Consider the following 18,841-nt stretch of genomic DNA (forward strand, 5'->3'; position numbering starts at 1 on the left):
TTTTTAATAAAAGCTTCTTGCTTACTGACTGAAACTTGCAGTGCAATGTCGCTGAGCACACTGACGCAGATAACACACATCAACTATGGACACTGACAGTCAAGGGCAACTGTCTCTATAGGTGAGAGAGCATAATGGATGGGTGGATGAATGGATGCATGATGGATGGAGAGATGGAAGAATGAATAGTTATGAACTGAGCACTCACCTTGACAGCTGACAGGGAAGGTGCTAGTAAAGAAGAAAGGCTGGAAGGCAGGCATGGACCCACCAGCCTGGGGGCCGTTGAGCTGCTGGGGGATGGACTGTTGCCGGCTGATGGGGGGCTGCCCAGAGCTGGCACCGGGGGAGGGCACTGTGGGGCACACGGCGCCGTTCTGCGCCAGGACGTGGGGGTGGTGCGGCTCGGGAGAGATCTCGATGGGCAGGCCCCCGTTCATGGTGGAGGTTGATACCATGCCGTTCTGCTCCGAAACCGGGATGAATGCTCCCTCTCTGGGGCCTGGCAGCGATCGCGGATGTTGCTGTGGGGGTGAGGCACGGCTTGGAGCACTTGGATGCGTCTGTGATGGCGGTGGAGGTGGAGGTTGCTGGGGGCTGAGCTCCTGGGTAGGGGAAAGGGTGGCCGGCTCACTGTCAGGGTCCTGCGTGTGATCGCTAGAGCCGTTCTGGGTGCCATTTTGTGCCAACATCAGGTCATCTGTATCTACCTTGCTGAACATGAAGGGTGGGTTTGACAGGTAGGCGGGAATGATTGGCAACTCTGGCTCTTTCACTTCAGGCACATCCTCCTCTTCCACTAAAGCACACAAACAAAAGTTCCTGGCGTTATTTTTCCATCATCCAGTCCCAGGAGCATTAAAAATAACTTGAATTAATCATTTTAGTTCAAAAGTAATGAAAGCATACCTCCTAATAGTCTTCTGATCTCAGGTTTGGAAGTCAACTGTACTGCTAACTCTTCCTTTGCAGTCACAATATTCTGGTCAGCTCCTGAGTTTAGAAGATATGCCACAACGCGTTTGTGGTTTCGCTTGCATGCCCAATGCAAACATGTCCTTAAAGGGGAGAGGATAGCAGAACAGTTCTCAGTTGCGGGGAGTGAAGGACACTGAAGTGACAAATACTTTCAGCCCATTTTCTATGCAGTCATTGTTTGATTTCAATATATAACCAACTTTATTTTTAGTGTCTGACTACCAGGGTACTCCAAACGAGATAGGAATATTACTTTGCTCACTGAAACTATTACTAAAGTGGAAAATAGCACCTTTGGCAAGCACTGAAATTGCACCCGAGTCCAAACATTTCACACCCACAGTTTAAATGAATTTACCATAATATCAGCAAAAAAATACAGGACCCAAATATTGGCATCAAGTGCTAATGAGCGCTGGCAAGCACCGGACGTACAGAACTCCTGCTCTCTACGGAGGAACATGATTGGCTGGGGCGATGCTAGGAGTTGAATACATTCAGGGCTTAGCCTAGACCTGTAGGGGGGTCTGGGAGCATCCTCCCATGGTAAATGTTTAATAATTCTGCACTATTTTCGTGCAGTTTGAGACAGAAACAGTTAGCCTTAAGACAGCCCATGGCATGCAGGGCCCTGTCGTCTCTCTGACTCATATCAACATTACCCCATCCATTATTCCACACTACTTGTCTACATGAAAACACTGTGTTACGACCACATGTGTTGTGTTCTTTGTCACTTTCCTTCCCTTTTCTGTAGCTCCTCCCAAGTTGTGCTTCCCCTGATTGCCAGATGAGATGCACCTGGCCAGGTGATCCAGCAGCAGATAAAGACTCCAGTTTCCTGCTGCAGGGTAGAGGCTTCTAGCTTGGGGACTGTTGGTCTTACTGCTTCTTAGCCTGGGATTTTGTTGTACAGCTATGTTTGTCTTCTAGTTGTTAAATCGTGTTGTATTAATAAATTCCATGGATTTGGTACTTTTAAATGTGTTTTAAGTAGTTGTTTTATATTTGTTCGCCCCATAGGGCCACTAAAGTTGTACTAAACTTGTATGCTAGGTCAAACTATCAGGGTACAGACATTGCCATAGGTTAGGCTACCCATAGAAAAACATTGACATGGTTTTTAATAAACAGAAATCACATTACAATTTCATGTCAACATCATACTGTAATAAATATCAGAAAACAATGTCTGCCTCTGTTTAGTAAACCGTGGTTTAGATAAGCCACATAAAGACTGCTGTCTGGGAGATACTATAGTTGGGTTTAAATGGTTCTCATCATTTAATTCCTTTTGACCCTGCTCTTGCAAATGATCAGCAACAGATCAGTAATGAGATAACTCTTCCTGCCTCCTCTAGCCTTGCCTGTGCCTTGTTGACTTCATCCTTTTTCCTTTTTGAAAAAGCTTGTTCTAGCGCAAGCAAGTCTTGTCTTTGTGAATTAGCTAGCTAGCTAGCTAGCTAGCTACCACCAGATGCCAACAATAACAAGCCCTGTAACTGGTGCACACGCTCCCTTTCATGTTCACACAAAAAGTGTGCATGTCAAGTAGTGTGAATTAGATCTATTGCATGAATGACACACAGATGACCCAAAACATATTTGAGCTTCTGATCAGCAATATCATATTATTAAGCAATAAGGTTCGAGAGGCAGTACGGTATCGTCAATAATGTACTTGTTCGAGGGAGTTGTTAGGCCCGACGCGCAGCGGAGGGCCGGCAAACCCTCGAACAAGTACATTATTGACGATACCGTACTGACTCGAGTACCTTATTGCTTTTATAACACGGTTGCCAGCGACTTTATAAATATTAAGTACAATTAAAGTAAACAGTAAGCTGCCTTTCAGCACAAAAAAAGTTGTAGACACCAAACGTTGTGTATCGCATTTCAGTAGCCAAGAGAAAATAGTCCCCCTTTGTGTGGCTGTTGCTATGCAACAGACAAATAGCATTGGGAACTTAACGTCTGTTAGACCTAGCACTAAAGCTACGTGTGTTTCAAATGGGTTTTTGGTCTAAGCGCTAAAAGTCAACTACAAATAATATTCGAGACTTTCAGTAAAGACTTTCAATACTCTGCAACATTCGCGTAGCACAGAAACAACTAACCGAGTCAATTTAGACATATAAAAAGTTGTGTAGATAGCTTAATTCACATGAAACATTCCCCACTACATTAGCCACAACACGCCGCCATCTTGGATAGATATTTCCTTTTGAGTGCGTAATGATATGGAGCGCTCAGGTAGATGAAAACAGGTCGTACAGTTACTATACCGTAGAATATAGCACACCCCGGAACTAACTCTCAGAATGGTGGATTCCATCTACCCGTGTTATAATTCCATCTACCCGTGTTATAATTTTCTTTAATGCATGATCGGAATGACGGATGAATAGATCCGGGGTTTGTTTTTTTCATAATTCATATTTCATTAAAAAATCTTTTTTTAGATCCGTTGCTATTCATCAAACATATGGGGCTGTAGTCACAGGTTTTTTAAAACATACTCGTTCATTTTGTTTTGCACTGAATATCCAAGACACCTTCCAACAATTATTTTAATCTCTATTTAGTTATTGATATGGCTGAATATCTGTAATTAGTTCATTTTAATACGTTTATTACATGTTTATCAAGTTGATCTTGATTCACTGTCAAACCTGAGTAGGAGTTGACATTTTAGTGTTAACATAAAAAGGATACTTTAAATATGGTAACATTTTCACATCTTTTGTCTCAAATACTTTACTCCGAACAGTTTTTGATGTTATGTATATTTACACAAAACACACACATATTCACTGTGTATTAACTCATTTAGTACAAATCAAATCTCAATACCCTGCGTATGCACATCTTCATATATTGTAGTACTATTGTGTTGGAGTTGAAATCTGAGACAAATGTAGTTTTTAGCCATCATGATTTTCCAGCTATCAGGATATCAGTTATTATGATTTTCAAATTGTACCTGGACATTTAGTTGGTAGGCTGTTGCTATATTTGATGCATATTTCAGGTAATTATTTAACTAAATAAGTTCAACCAGTTAAGATGGGTTACAGATTTAGGTCAAATGTATGTTTAACAGAACGTTTGGCCTACATTTCAGATACCCGCTATGTCTCTTCACATTAAACAATGTTCCCGTGTGTTCCAGTTTTCTGCTAACAATAAAGGTTTGATTTATGCTGTGTTGAAGTGTGTTGTGCAGACATCTTGCACTTTTTTTTCAATTGTCCAGGTGCTGTTAAGACTATGTTTTATATTTGTATCATTACTGCGTAATCATATACTTTGATGTACACAGACATGTGGGTAATCTGTTTATGGTCACTGTCGGAAATGGACGGTGACGCCTTGCCCTGCAAGTCCTGAAACTCAAAAACGTGCGTATTACTACTTTACATTTCGCAATACTGAATCTCACTCACTCACAGGGAGACCCTGTCATGTGGCAAAAGAAGTGGGGCAATTCTGTTAGTTATTTAGACAATTAGTTATTTTAGACATTGACATGGCCTCTGTTCACTGCTAACCTCTTTGAAGGTGTTCGGCAACGTCAACCATTACTGCCAATTAGAATTACCTAATCAGTTAATTGCGTGTGTGCCAAAAACAAGTCGTTGCATGAAGAGCCCACCCCCCTCCACGCACTAATCATCTAGAAAGCTAAATAACCACTTAACTTACAACTGACATTAGTTAAACAGCTGGTTAAATTCGTAGTTACCCAAGCTAGCTAGCTAGCTAGCTCGAAAACAGATCAATGTTGCTAGCAAACCAAGCTTCAACACTTCTCCTGTTGCTTCATTTGAAAAGTTCCTATTCTCATAAGAATGACAAAGTACTTACTGTATGCATCCCTTTTGCAATGTAATGAGAATGTTTAAACTTACCAGCCATTGATTTCATTTTGAGAGTTGACATTTATTCCGCTCTCGACCAGCTTCCGCACTTCATCAATGTCTCCGATGGCACTGGCCTCTCTTAGACGTTCTTGCAGTTCTTTATCCAACGATGTTGTTGACATATTTCAGCTAAATTGTGTGACGCTTCATATGAATTTCAGGTGTAGCTAGCTTGCTAATCTTGTAAAGGATAAACGCGGTGACGTGAAGCTAACTATAAATAACGTTCGCCGCCCCAATATTCGGTAACGTTACGAAAAATTGTCAAAGTGTTGCTTTGTTTACAGTCGTGCCATTTAAATATTCTATTCGAGGCAGTTAAGCAAACATACTGTATTACACGTGCATTAATAATTTGTTACGCACAACGCTACAATATAGACATTTACACTTTTACCCGGCTATCAAAGTCCGTTGGCTTGGTTGGCTTGAACTACTCCTCCCATGTTGGGGGGCACTTTAGAGAGTAACAACGTTGGACCGTGCTTTGCGTTCCTACAGTGATGATCTCTGTTCCGTACGGTTAGGTGGATCAAAACTAAATATATATATTTTTTTTTAACATTTTCAATATCTGGTTAGCTGTGTGTTATAAATAACAAAACCATTTCGAAAACCTCACAGTTATTATCATATTTAGAAAATAATATTTAAGATAGAAACACACACTGTAGTGTGAAATCAAAGTACTTAATCAGCAGTATCGCGAACTTTTTTGTTAATTTCAGAGTACGAGCAGTGGACCAAATTTGATTTCTTTGTATTTGTTTTCTCACCCTCTCGCGTTAGCTTGACAAGACTAGATTAGGCAAATTTGCCTACGTTTTATTCCTGTGCGACTGATCGCCTTTAGGTGGCGTTGCATTACAGTGTATGTTACAGGATACCTGGCACAGGCTACAGACATAGTGTGTATTTTTACACACGGTCAGGGAGAGATTGTGCTGTTTGTTATGTTACTGTAACAAATGTCCAACGCTCAACGCTTTCAAAACGAACAGCATTTAGCAAGCGATTTAATTTGCATATAGCCTACTACTCTACTAGTCAATTTTAGGCTGACTTTGTGAATTCATTTTGAATGGGCAGATACCATGGCGCACTTGTTCTCAATCATTGGAATTAACTTCCCAAACAAACCCATCAGCTAACAACGAAGGAAATCTTCTTCAGAACACACTTAATTTAAAATGAAAACCAAAGCCACTGTCTGAGAGGTAGGCTAACACTAGAAATATTACTAAAGGAGATATGGTGCATGGCTTGGTGAAATCTGTGAGTGGGGCATGTTCTTCTTAGAGAGAAAACTAAAGAATCAATTGACATTGTACATGCAAGACTTTATAATACATACTAACTAAATAATAGTAATATATTTAAATCTGTTAAGTTTGTGGTATGTTGCTTATTGGACAGAATGTAACTTCAAAGATAAATCAGTATTCCCAATAATTTATCAATGGTAGAATGTTTGAAACTCTTTATTCATTTATGCCACCATCCACTGTGTTAACTATGTTTAAAGAGGACATATTCACAAGAGCAAAAAAAGCCTAAACATCTCCGTATCTGTTGGGTTCTTTCATCATGTAGGTAGTGGTAGCAGGATGTCCTGTACACTGCTCTGTCTGTCATATTCGTTCTGATGACAGCTGGAAATGGCTGCATCACCGACAAACCAACACAATTACACATTCTTTCATACTGACTTATTAAGGACCATGACATCTCTCTGCATTCCTCCATTTCCTCTGTTGTTCATTCCTAGGTCCTGCGTGACCTGACAGCTGAGGCTAGAGCCAAGGGGCTTCCTTCCCCTTTCTCACCCCAAAGGAATGGGGCTCTGCTTGGGCGAGAGGGCCAGTGAGGAGCCCCTTAGCACCGAAACATCCCCCCAGACACACACAGCATGGCCAAGCTTGAACTTGCCTCGGTCTCCAGACTGGATTTCCTGTGTCTGGAGGAATCCCCCCTTCACCCCACCCCAACTGAGGTGATTGACTGAGATAGGCATGCCATTGATATGAGCCATCTCCACGCATGTGTTGTGCAGGCGTAGAAAGCAGTTCCCCACTAAATGTCAAACAAGTGGGTCAGTGCTGTTTTAGACCCCCGTGTTGACCCAAGCCCAGAACTGGGGCAAGATGATCGTTCTACTGAAACTGAGTCACCCACTCGTATTGACGTAGCACATCGATGAGACCAGTCATATTGAAGGCACCCTGGTCACACAGAGCTCAGGGGGTCTGATTCAGACCGCAGTGGGCAATTGTTCATTTCCTGAATGCGAATAAAGCTTCCTGTCCCTCCTCACCCCCGACCCCTCCAAGAGATAACAGTATCCTTTTGTCATTCAGTCTGTACACACAAAGGGAGTTACAGGTTTTACAGGAGGAAGGGGTATCCATTAAGACCCATGGAAACCTATCAGGTGATTTATGACTGGCTTGGTGGTGACGCTTTCCTCTAAGGATAATCAGCACATTCCTTTAGTGTGATGCACTTATCACTCACCGCTAGAGAGAAAGCAAGACATGTTTTTATCAGTTGTCCATTTTAGCAATGATGTCCGCAAGGCATTATTACATTATTATACATTCATTCTCCTTACCATCACACACAGTGTATGCTTGGGGTAAAAGCTGTGCTAGTATTCTTAAAATGTAAAAAGAAAAAAGAAAAACAGCAGACAGGGCAGATGCAGAGTGCTGCCTCTGCATAAGTAAGGGGGCCGAGCATCCACCCGTTTGTGTTTGAGGGGGATTGTTTCTCCAGTCCTTGTGGTCAAACTTGGAACAAACAAGCAGACACTAAATACATACAGGCTACCCACAAAGTGTCACAACTACGCAAGAAGGCTGTAAGGTTGACTGTGTCGACAGCGACTTGAATAGGGACCTTTTTTTAATTTTTAAAGAGCAGTGGTACTTTGTGATTAAGACAGACGCAGACTGCAGTGATTTTTCTATTTCTGTCACAAAATGTAAAGTCTCACACATCTCTTCTGGGACGATGAAATGGCCCGTTCTTACACAATGCAGTACAGTACGCTGTGCACTCTGAAAGCTCATAGTCAAATGTGCTTCTGGTTTGATATTCCAACGGTTGATTCATTTGAACAGCTAACGCACCTGACTGGGCAAGCAGTCTTCCCACCTGACCTCAGCTTACTGAACCTCCAGGGACCTGATTTGAGCACCAGGACTCCAGATGTACACACACACAAAATACACACAAAGGAAACACAAGTGCATAGCCAAGCAGCTAAAAAGGCCCCAGTCAGTGTCAGCATGTTTGGCCATGCTTTTCCCATCTAGTGTCCTCTTTTTTATTACATTCTGCAAAAGGAGAATGCTTTTAACTGGCCCATTAAGCTGAAGCTTGTCAGTGTGAGCGCATAGGAGGAACGGTGGATGGTGAAATACATGGCTGGTGAAATACAGACACGAAGCAGAGGGTGCCTGGCTGGTGGAAAACCGCAGGCTTCTATTAAAAGCCCCAGTCTTGCCCACTGCAGCATTCCCTACGGGGGACACACCCATGGATCCCTGCTGCTTTCCCCGTTAAAACCCAGTGGTTGTCCAGCAGCTGGAGTCCCAATTTAAACACACACACACACACACACACACACACACACACACACACACACACGAACACACAAATACACAAAAGTATACAGACAGAGACGGGAACGTATTGAAATCTATGCCTGCACTTCAACTTCATTCATCGGTCAGGAAACCAGTTTGTAAATCAGATCTTTGAGACCATGATTGGTGCAGCTGGGAGAAAACAAGCATGGCTGCAATTTTAGTTTTGCTTTTAATTTCCAAATAATATTTATTAAATACATTTAAGAATACAAATCTTACAAAAAAATAATAATGAACTTTGTTGATCATAAAACAATTACAATAACACTGTTGAACTGGTATTAAAGAGGGGCATCATTTTGGGGATTCTCCGAAGGCTGGATGTGGCAAAGAACCCTGGTCTCAGTCACTGACGTAATTTTAACATCTGCGTTTCAAAAAAGCCACTGGAGAATGATAGACAACCTTTTATTTTAAAAAGGACGGTAAAAACAGTGTTCAGATGGCCGCCATAGTGAAATCCAACACTATTTTTCTCCTCTCGTAATATTTGGTACATGTTTGGATACGCTGAGGGTTATTATAGGATTTGAGGTCTGGCGAGAGGAAAGTCCGGATGCTGCTGTGCTGCCAATCGGAGTGGAAGTGACCTTAGTCTTCTTTAAATAGCCCAGCTGTGCCGTCTCCATCCACCACATTCATCCTCACCTGACCAGCACCACTGGGCCTCTGCTGAGGATGGTAAAGAGGATTGCAAAATGTGCTTACCATGACCATACCACATGACCTTAAATAGACCCCAAAGAAAGGGTTTCCACAGATAGCCTGTCTTCATCAGCACTGTGAGGCTTTTACAGAGTACAAGTTTTGGGTCTGAAATAGCTGGGATTGCTTTCTTCGGTGCTGATAGCCAAACTCATGTTCTCCTCAAAACAACAGCAAAACCAGTCGGGTTGTTTGGATTTTCTCAGTTGTTTGGTTTACGAGATGCATATGGTTTTTTTTTGGTGGAAAGGACACAGGAACATGAAAAGAACGGATAAACTCAGAAAGACTCAGAGAGCATCTCTGTCTTTTTCGTGGACTCAGAATGAGCCCATCTGTCAGAGAGTTAGAAAAGCCTTCAGATGGCTGCAATGGCATCATGTCCATTTAGTTTACCCTCTGCTTCAGCACTTTGTCACAGAGCTTCTGCCACTGGATCTGGCTTCTGTCTTGGCCACCAGTACCCGGAGCGAGTCTCCAGACGTGCGGATCAGCTCTCTGCCTCTGCTCAACCCAGACAAGACACGGAAGAAAAGAAATAAGATACGGGTTCAGACAGACAGACAAAATCTGAGACATCTTACATGGTCTTAAACCCATCTAGTGGCAGACAATATCAACAAATGTTTCATGACCACATTACTTCATGGCATTAAAGAGGCATTCCTCCCCTGTGTGTGTGTGTGTGTGTGTGTGTGTGTGTGTGTGTGTGTGTGTGTGTGTGTGTGTGTGTAACTTACGCGTGGTAGTCCATCCCCACTAGGCTCACTCCGTTCACTGCCAGGATGCGATCGCCAAGCCTCAGTTTCTGGCACTGGGCGGCAGGAGAGCCGGGCACCACTGACTTGATGTAGATGCCGCTCATTCTCAGGGGGGTTTTCTGTTAGGGGCACAGATGAAAGCCAGCAGGTGGTTAGGTCAGCGACTGAGGAGGCAAATACTTGCAGGCCTCTTGCATCCAAACTGATGCAGGCCTGGCTGTGTACTTTGGCTACCTTAGGGAGATGATGGTGGTGAAACACCACACCAGAGAGGGAGGAAGGATGGGGGTTTGTGATTGTTCATTGAACTTGTGACTTTGAAACATATGATTTTCTCTTCCAGAGCAACAAAAAACCTCTGGATTTCGATCACTCCCTCGCATTCCTGACCACGGAGTTAAAAGTCCCATTCAAATAGAGCACACAAAAACAAGCCAAAAAAACTCAAATGTAATCTAAAGGTGAGTCTGTGTCTCATGTTTTTGTGTGCGCTCTGCAGTCCACCCTCACGTTTCCTGCTCCACCACTGAGAGTAGCTCTGGGGAGGGGCACCAAGAATTCGAAGCGGCTCTGTTCAATATGTGGGCTTTTACGCACTTCAAATGAGTTCTGGCTCACCCCGTTAGGATGTTTCTCATAAAACGACCCACCAGCAAACCATTTCAAGCCAATACCCCCCCCCCCCCCACAAAAAAATAACCTTGGTCAAACCACACGTGCACAAACTTACTTAAGCAGCAAAAACACTATTAAATGATCTGACACCACTCAAGGGGATTGACAAAGAGGTGGTTGTTCTAAACACAATCTGATGTTGCAAGGGCCCTGAGGAGAAGTGCTGAGCCTTTCAGGGAAGCACAGTATGCACTAGAGAAATCACACCATGCAGCAGTGAACACCTGCATCTCTGTTCAACTCAGAGACATATGTTGGGCATATATTTCTTTTTAGACATATATTTCTCAATGCGGAATATTTAGTCCCTTGAAATAGTTACATTTCTCAATGTGCTATATAAAGTCCCTTGAAACGAAGATAAAACATTTGATTTCCCCGCACAACCTCCTCACCCCACCCCCCCAGGCATAACTGTGATGACTGTAGCATGATTGTTCTGGATTTATTAAGAGATGGCTGGATGGATGGATTACTATGGCTGACCAGACCAGAGAGCTCTGACTCATCAGACTACTCTCAAACAGCCCGGGAGATGGATCGATTTGTAACTATGGAAACAAAACTTTCTAGGCAGGAATGAATATTCACAGCCAGCATGCTCTGAGCAAGTATAAATAATAATACTGGAATGCTAATCAAAAGCCCAACCTTGACTGTTTGTACTCTAAACATGTCATGGGAGTTAAGACAGCTGTTGTACTAGCCCTCACTTAGAATAGAAGAAAATAAGATGGGAGAAGAGTGTAAAATGAAGTTAGGCAGTGTAGTGTGATCACCCAATCCACACCACACACACACACACACACACACACACACACACACACACACACACACACACACACACACCCACCCTTCTCACCATGCCATCCACCAGGGCAAGCCCAAGCCCATGGGGGCCTCTCTTCAGCTCCACGGTGAACACCTCCTCCCTCTCCTCTTCCTCATCATCCTCCTCTTCCTCTCTGCTCACCTTCCGCTGGTCCACAGCACCTGTTGGGGGGGTAAGGAGAGAGCTGAGTTACGAGCTCCAGTACACATCATCACACAGTGTCTGAGTGTCACGGCTGTGTCCATGTGGTGGCTGTGGCTTCGTCTCCAATCTGCCTCAGAGGCTCATCCTCCGGTTGTGGTGGGGGACGGATTCGCCACAGGAAGGATGTGAGAATGGGAATGAGAAGCAGCATCAGCCGTTGGTGTTAGGGGCTTTTTTTAACCTTTGTTAAGAATTTAGTTTTACCATGTCTCTTTTCAATCAAATGACGAACTATCATGTCACAAAGAAATATACACAATGAATACTTTTATAGAAATGGCTCAAATAAAATACTACAAAACAGCTTTGACACTAAAAGGAGCAATTCACTTAAGGCCCTCCGTGCCAGAACCATACCAGAATCTCAACAGTGTTTCTGTGTTTGCCAAAAAAATGCCGCTCAAAATGTCAGTAATAATGGTCATACAACTTATACAACATTTGTATTTTAACAAAAACAAATAAAACAATACCAGAGCTATATCGTATTGTTATTATATATATTTTTTTTTTATTGATTACTGCGAGTCACAAAATCCGACAAAAACAGTGTGGGGAGAAAATGTAATTTATGAGAACACATTTCATCCTGCGTGATGCTCCGCCCTCCAAAGCCGTCACCACATCTGCAGTAGTGGCAATGAATAGAAAATATAATCTTGATTCTCTTACACATCATGGAGATTAGCAAATCAAATTTCTACTAGGAGGAAATAATCTTTAAGAAACATCAGTGGCCCTTTGGGTTTGTTTAATAGCCTATAACCTGTTGGTGAATGCCAGCAGCCTTAAGAAGTAGGTTTATTCACTTCACAGGGGCAGTTCTCTTATCCCAAACCACGTTTTGCTGATGTTAAAAAATAAACGATTTATTTGGTTCATCTTGTCTCATTGTGCTGTCATGGCAAAAAGTGACCGGGCGCCAAAAACAGCCCATGTGACGTAATATTGTCTTTCGGATGACTCTTGAGTGACAGTTGCTATACCAACGCTAGCATTACATCACGCGGGCTCTTTTTGGCGCCAGCCGCCAGGTCACATTTTGCCATGACAGTGCCATTGCTTTCATAATAATCTTTTGAGGTTGTAGGCTATAACCTGCAGCATAGGTTATGCACATAAAATGGTTTCCAAACGACACTAGCTAGCAGCAGTAAACAATGCATCTCTGTAGTCATTTTCATCTTAGAATGCTTGAAAAGTGTGTGCTTAAAAACTTTGACTAACCTGTCGTTTTTTTCTTCGTTTTTGTTTGAATCAAGTTAGAGTAGAGTTAGAATAGTGATGTTGCTGTGAAGTTCCAGGTGCAGCCTTATACTATGGACAGGTAAGATCTGGACATTATCTATTATCTATAGTTATCTATAGTTGCTACCCTACATCCAAATGCCTACCCTAAAATGACATCCTGGTAGCAGTCGTCATAAAGTTGTCATTCTTTTGTGAACCCAGATGTACCTTGTATAGGCTACGTTTTATTTGTTTTGTAACATAGATTGTGATTGAAACATGAAACCTGAATCACAACACCAGCTGCAGCCTGTGAGGCACGGAGGGTTGGCCTTCCCCAGGACACACAACCTATCTCGACAACTGGGTCATACTCATCCACCCAGTGACAAAAATCATCAGCCCGGTTCTCTCTCTCCACACACACACACACACACACACACACACACACACACACACACACACACACACACACACACACACACACACACACACCTGGGTCCAACACATCCACCCAGTGACAAAATCAGCCAGCCTTATCCTCTCCACACACAAACACACATCTCACACTGGTCTGTTCTAACCAGCCCCAAACTCTGACCCTCGACCCCAAATCCCCCCACCACCCCTTGTCTTCTGCTCCGTGTGCGGGACTTGCCCGAAACAATGGTCAGCCCGATTAAGATTCCGCGCGCCAACCCGACTGTAAATTCCCATGACGGTTCATCCGTTGCTCTTTTCTCTCCTGACATCACCTCGTCGCTGTAAGTCCTGGGTCGAGATTATAGGATTAGTGCGCTGCTACCAAAATAGCGTGACGCGTTTCAGACCCGCCACCCAACAGAGATGAGCCGGACAATTTGGCAGGGCACTGCTGTGTGTCTGTTCGTTGTGTGAGAAATCAACAACAATAAATTGCAGACAACAACCGTCATCGGCTTAATTAAGTCAGGTAGCAATCTCTACATTTTAACAGCTTTTACTTTTCCAAATGAAGTGGCTATTGCTACAGATTCTGTAGTGATAAGATTGGCACTATTGCTACTGATTGGTGGTTAAGTGGTTTGCATGGCTGTATTACATTCAGTTGACCTGGGTTCGATTTCTGATCAATGCTGGATTTTATTGGACAAAAGTGTCTGCTAAACACCTGGGGTCTCATGTACAAACATTGCACAAAAACGTTGTCTATACTATTCTTCACAAGTGAAATAAACGTGAGAATGTGTGTTCCTCCACTCCAATTTCATGTCTGGCGTACGCACATTTTGAATGATTTTTTTCGTCTTTCGCGACACTTAGAGGCAATGCAGTGTTACTACTTACAGTGCTAGTTTACGAATCTGTAGGCCTTATTCAATTATAATTATTTGCACAGTATGACACATGGGCCTTATTTTAAATATTAACACATCAAGGTGCAGTTATGGACATGTAATACAGAGTCTAATAACAATCACAGCTTTAGGCTCATTGGAGGATATTGCCAATGGAAGAATTAAAAGGGAACGAGTATTTAGAGACAGAGCCGATGATGATGGCTGGCTTATCAAACATTTCAAGCGCTATCCTCTTGGAAGTCTGTGTGTAAAGTCTCTCCTTTACCCCTTCCCTTACCAGTATAAAACACTATATAAAACGTCAGTTTATTCAAACAGACTAAGCTGTTACACCATCTCTTCTGTCTCATTGAGCGCATCCAATTGAGTTAAATACTAACAAACAAGTATTAACATGATATGTGTGTTGTCAGACCATGTTCATGTGATGCAGCCCGTATCAGACCGATTTTATGTTGGCCTTTCATTCTTAACGATTTTGTTACATTGTTCTCTCTAATTTACACAAAATGTTTCTGGTGGGAATGTGTATGAATAAACAAACAATCTTGTTCTCATTCAATGTGCCTACAATCATTAGCCGGTTATGTTACGATAAAACAATCTGACCTGACAACTTGAGAGCTCATTCACAAACAAGGCCAATACAGCTACATCTAATGCTACTTCCTTACATGACACTGAAAAACAGTGAGAACTCGTAGCTTAGATAATTAAGGGTTTGTAGCGAAGGCACCTATTTGTTTCCAACCGCTATAGATCCATAATCATCTGGAACACTTTCTGTTTTTCGATGCACGAAAATGGCATAGATCCAAAACCTACTAATTTCAGCCTGGGCTGCCTTCCCATGTAACGCTGTTTAAACATAAAATAGGTCCTCATCTATCACTGTGACACTCACAGGCTTAACCCTTTACGCATGTGAGCTTCAGAGGCCGGCTCCACTCTCTAAGATCTAATTGGTGTGGTCTTTTCCCTTCTGGCCTTCCCTTCAACTTTGACCTTGACACTGAAGACTGAAGCTCTGGTCCTGTCTGGTGTGTGTGCGGGCAGGGCAGGGCAGGGCAGGGCACCCTGATGACTTCTGGCGCTGAGAGGGACAAAAGGAGCGGCCCCGAAAGGGAAGTGGCCTTCGCTTTGAACTTGGAAACCACCCTGCCGAGTGAACATGGCCGAGACGTTGTCAGCAGCCCAGCTCCAAAACAAATAAAAAAGGATGAAAAGGACAGAAAAACAGAGAGAAAGAAACAGAGAGAGAGAGAGACAAAGACATAAAGAAAGGATTACAGACAGAAAAGATTTGGAGAGAGTGAACCTAAGAGAAAGTAGTAAGTAATAATTGAAGGAAGACAAAAAACATAAGTGAAAAAGTGAAGGAGAAATAAAAAGGGGGGTGATAATAGGGAGAGAGAGAGAGAGAGAGAGGAAGAGAGAGACGAGGAGGAGGGGAAGAGAGAGAGAGAGAGAGAGAGAGAGAGAGAGTGCAGTGCATCATTTTAGGCTGTTGGGTCTGGTCTGAGTCAGGCTACCTGCCCGCCCATCCAATAACTGAGGTAATCAAAGCGCTCAGCAGTGGGGTAATAAAACAGGGCAGCCAGCGGAAGGACAGGGATACTGGGGGCGTAATGCTGCCACTGTGATTGGTGGTTTCTGTGTAAGCAGCAGGATAGTCACTCTTATTATGATCATTTAATCAGATACATGTGTGAAACAAAAGCTCCTGCATCCTCACACACCCATACACACGCACGCACGCACACACCTCAGCATGCTGACTGCAGTCGCCAAACACACCACCCCATCCAGACAAACAGCCATCCAGCCAAAGGACTAGATTCGGCACTCAATGCTCCCTTGCTCAGGTCAATTAGTGGCAAAAGCCTGCATGCATATTCAGCCTTGGAACATAGCTCTTCAAGGTAGATCTCATGGAGACTCAATAAAGGATCCTGTAGGTTAGTTACTCACTGAAACAAAATGCAATCTCTCTCAGACAACAAGTGTTAAAGGAATCCCTTAATAATTAAACATCCATCGATTTAAAAGTATGTGAAAGTTATGGAAATACAGTATTCTGAAATAAAATAAATAAAATGCTGAATAATAGTAAACACTGATAACGGGCACCACGAGGATCTTTCAAAGACATACTCAAGAGTTTACATTGGACTGCAAATTACTACCTTGATGAAATCAGATTTATTGGGGTGCAGGGGTCAGGAGCCACATGTGTAATGAATGAAACTTTATGAAGGGGGCCCCACACTTAAATAATATAAAGTAGTAAAGTACGAAGTAGGATGGACGATGGCCTGGGACTCATTTGTAACCAGAAACCAAAATGTTAGCAGGGGCTATTCTCCCCTCCCTCCCCTCCCTCCCCAGGGTAAGTGCCCCTCTCTGGGTCATGTGGGTGGGTACCTTTCCGGTGGCGGGCGTTGTGCTGAGCCCCCTCCTGCAGGCTGGCCTCCAGCTCGGCCTGCTCCATGTTCTGTGGGGTGTTGGGCGGGGTGAGCAGGCAGGACGGGTCCAGGGCCAGGCTCTTGTGGAGGCCAAGTCCAGCCTCGCCAGACAGGCAGCTCTGGAGCTCCAGGCTCTTCAGCTTCTGGGTGAGCAGCCCGGCCTCGCAGGAGCTCAGGTCGCTGTGGGAGCCCCTGGTCTGGGAGTCAGACGTGTCCCTGTATACGGCACGGCGGTGGGCCTCTGACCAGGACGAGGGGGAGGAGGCTAGGGACGTCTGGGACTCGGTGATGGAGGAAGAGGTCAGAGACTGGTGCTCATCTGCAGTCTGGGTCAGGCAGAGAGGGTAAGAACTGCATTAATGAAACGGAATGAAGATATAAACCACAAGTTGAAGATTACTTGAAGTCTGAAATTCCCACATAACCAACAGCTGAAACCTCTTGCGGGACTAGACACGGTTTCCTGGGCTAATTTCCCAGACAGGGGACCAGGTTTTATGAAAAACTTCGTCTCATTTCATCACTCCAGACCCAAATGTAGTCCTGAACTGAACTAGCTTTAATCCTTGTCTGAGAGAGCTGCCCTGGGGCTGGTGCTAGTGTGCTTACCTGTGAGCCGGCGGGGGGGTCGTTGTCGGGGGGGGTGCGGAGGAAGTCCTGTATGCGCTGCAGCTGCTGATAGAGGCCTGGGTCCACCACAGGCTTCCCCAGCTCCAGGTGGAACGTGTGGCTGGGCAGGATGAGGGGTGGGTGGTTGTCAAAACTCTCCAGGATGTCACCTGGAAGAGAGATTCAGAGCCGTTTAAGGAGAGGTCTACAAGGTCACACCAAAGGGTATTACACACCAAATCCGTTTTTGGGACAGGTGTCCGAAAACGTACTTGCACATATTTCAATAACAATGTTACAAACACAACTTTAATATAGCCTATATAATGTACATCTTGGTTGACAAAAGAATGTCAATGTCCTGAAATCAGTTTGACTGTTATCAGGATGTTATGCTGGGGTGGGCATTTGGATGTAAGATGAGTAACTGAATTCAATATGAATAAATATCCAAATCCTATTCATCTGGCGTAGTGTAGGCTGTAAATGCAACCTCGCAGCACGATTGGGGTTGACACCACATTGTTCTAATTTGATGCAATCAAAACTGTCAAACTGTCCTGTTTAGCAACAATAGTTGTGAAGCTGAAGAACTAAAACACATAAAACTGAAGAAAGAAACTAAGAAGTTTAACTTTTAAACACACACTTTCAAACATTTGAGACAAAAATTACCACAGAAATGACTAGCCAGGCAGTTGTGGAACCATATTTATTGCATAACCTATGCTGTTACAGCCTGCAACCACACGATTATGATCAAAGCAATGGCACTACGAAACGAGATAAATCCTATAAATCATTTATTTTTGTCAACATCAGCAAAACATGGTTTTGGCAAACATACCTGCCCCTGCGAAGCAAATAAGCCTACCGACCCTTCTTAAGGTTGCTGACATCTACAGTCATGTTATAGGAATCAAACAAATTCTGAGAGACACTGATGTTTCCGACAGATTACGCCCTCCTCATAGAAATAGAAAAATGTCATCAGCTAATCCCCATGTGTCTGACCATCAAAATGAGATTTTTCTAGTCAGCGGAGCTCAGACTTAAGCTTCATGGAGAATGAGAAGTGATTGGATCAAATATGATTTCTCACATGTCTAATGGGAGTAAGAAGTGGTCGGGTTTTGGGACTCGCATTAATCAATAAAATAATAACAATAAAATAAAGTTGTGTTATTGATGTATTGGCCTTGGTTAAAACATAACTGTCAAGTTTAAGGATGCATTTAATGTTTTGTATGTTGATTCTTAAATTTGTATTTATTTAAAAAAAAAAAAAAGTTGTAATAATTAGTAAACCCAGAAACCCTGCTTTACACCTGTATTTAATGAAGTGAACCTCTTTGGTTAAGGTTCTTCACATGTGTGTTTGTAATATATATGGACAATTGTTAAGTGAAGCCCTTTCACAAGGGTTGGGTTCAGTGGCGGCTCGCCCATAGGGTGCGCTGGGGCTC

General features: G+C 43.3%; 2 protein-coding genes across 2 annotated transcripts in view; both read right to left on the bottom strand.

The window, feature by feature from the left end:
• The window catches only part of ankrd40 (ankyrin repeat domain 40), a 9,341-nt gene extending 3,994 nt beyond the window's left edge, over positions 1-5,347 (bottom strand). The window contains exons 1-3 of the mRNA XM_080856447.1: positions 4,890-5,347; positions 910-1,058; positions 209-799 (exon numbers count right to left, since the gene is read on the bottom strand). Coding sequence (XP_080712573.1) covers positions 209-799; positions 910-1,058; positions 4,890-5,023 — 874 coding nt within the window. The 5' untranslated portion in view covers positions 5,024-5,347. The remainder of the gene's footprint in view (positions 1-208; positions 800-909; positions 1,059-4,889) is intronic.
• A 3,649-nt stretch (positions 5,348-8,996) lies between these two features.
• radil2a (Ras association and DIL domains 2a) overlaps positions 8,997-18,841 on the bottom strand; it is a gene marked incomplete at its 5' end in the record, with an annotated part of 28,856 nt that continues 19,011 nt past the window's right edge. Inside the window, 5 exons of the mRNA XM_080855888.1 lie at positions 8,997-9,763; positions 10,000-10,139; positions 11,558-11,688; positions 16,726-17,092; positions 17,376-17,545. Of these exons, the coding sequence (XP_080712014.1) occupies positions 9,664-9,763; positions 10,000-10,139; positions 11,558-11,688; positions 16,726-17,092; positions 17,376-17,545 (908 nt within the window). The 3' untranslated portion in view covers positions 8,997-9,663. The remainder of the gene's footprint in view (positions 9,764-9,999; positions 10,140-11,557; positions 11,689-16,725; positions 17,093-17,375; positions 17,546-18,841) is intronic.

Source organism: Sprattus sprattus (assembly GCF_963457725.1).
Source record: "Sprattus sprattus genome assembly, chromosome: 18".
NCBI lineage: Eukaryota > Metazoa > Chordata > Actinopteri > Clupeiformes > Clupeidae > Sprattus > Sprattus sprattus.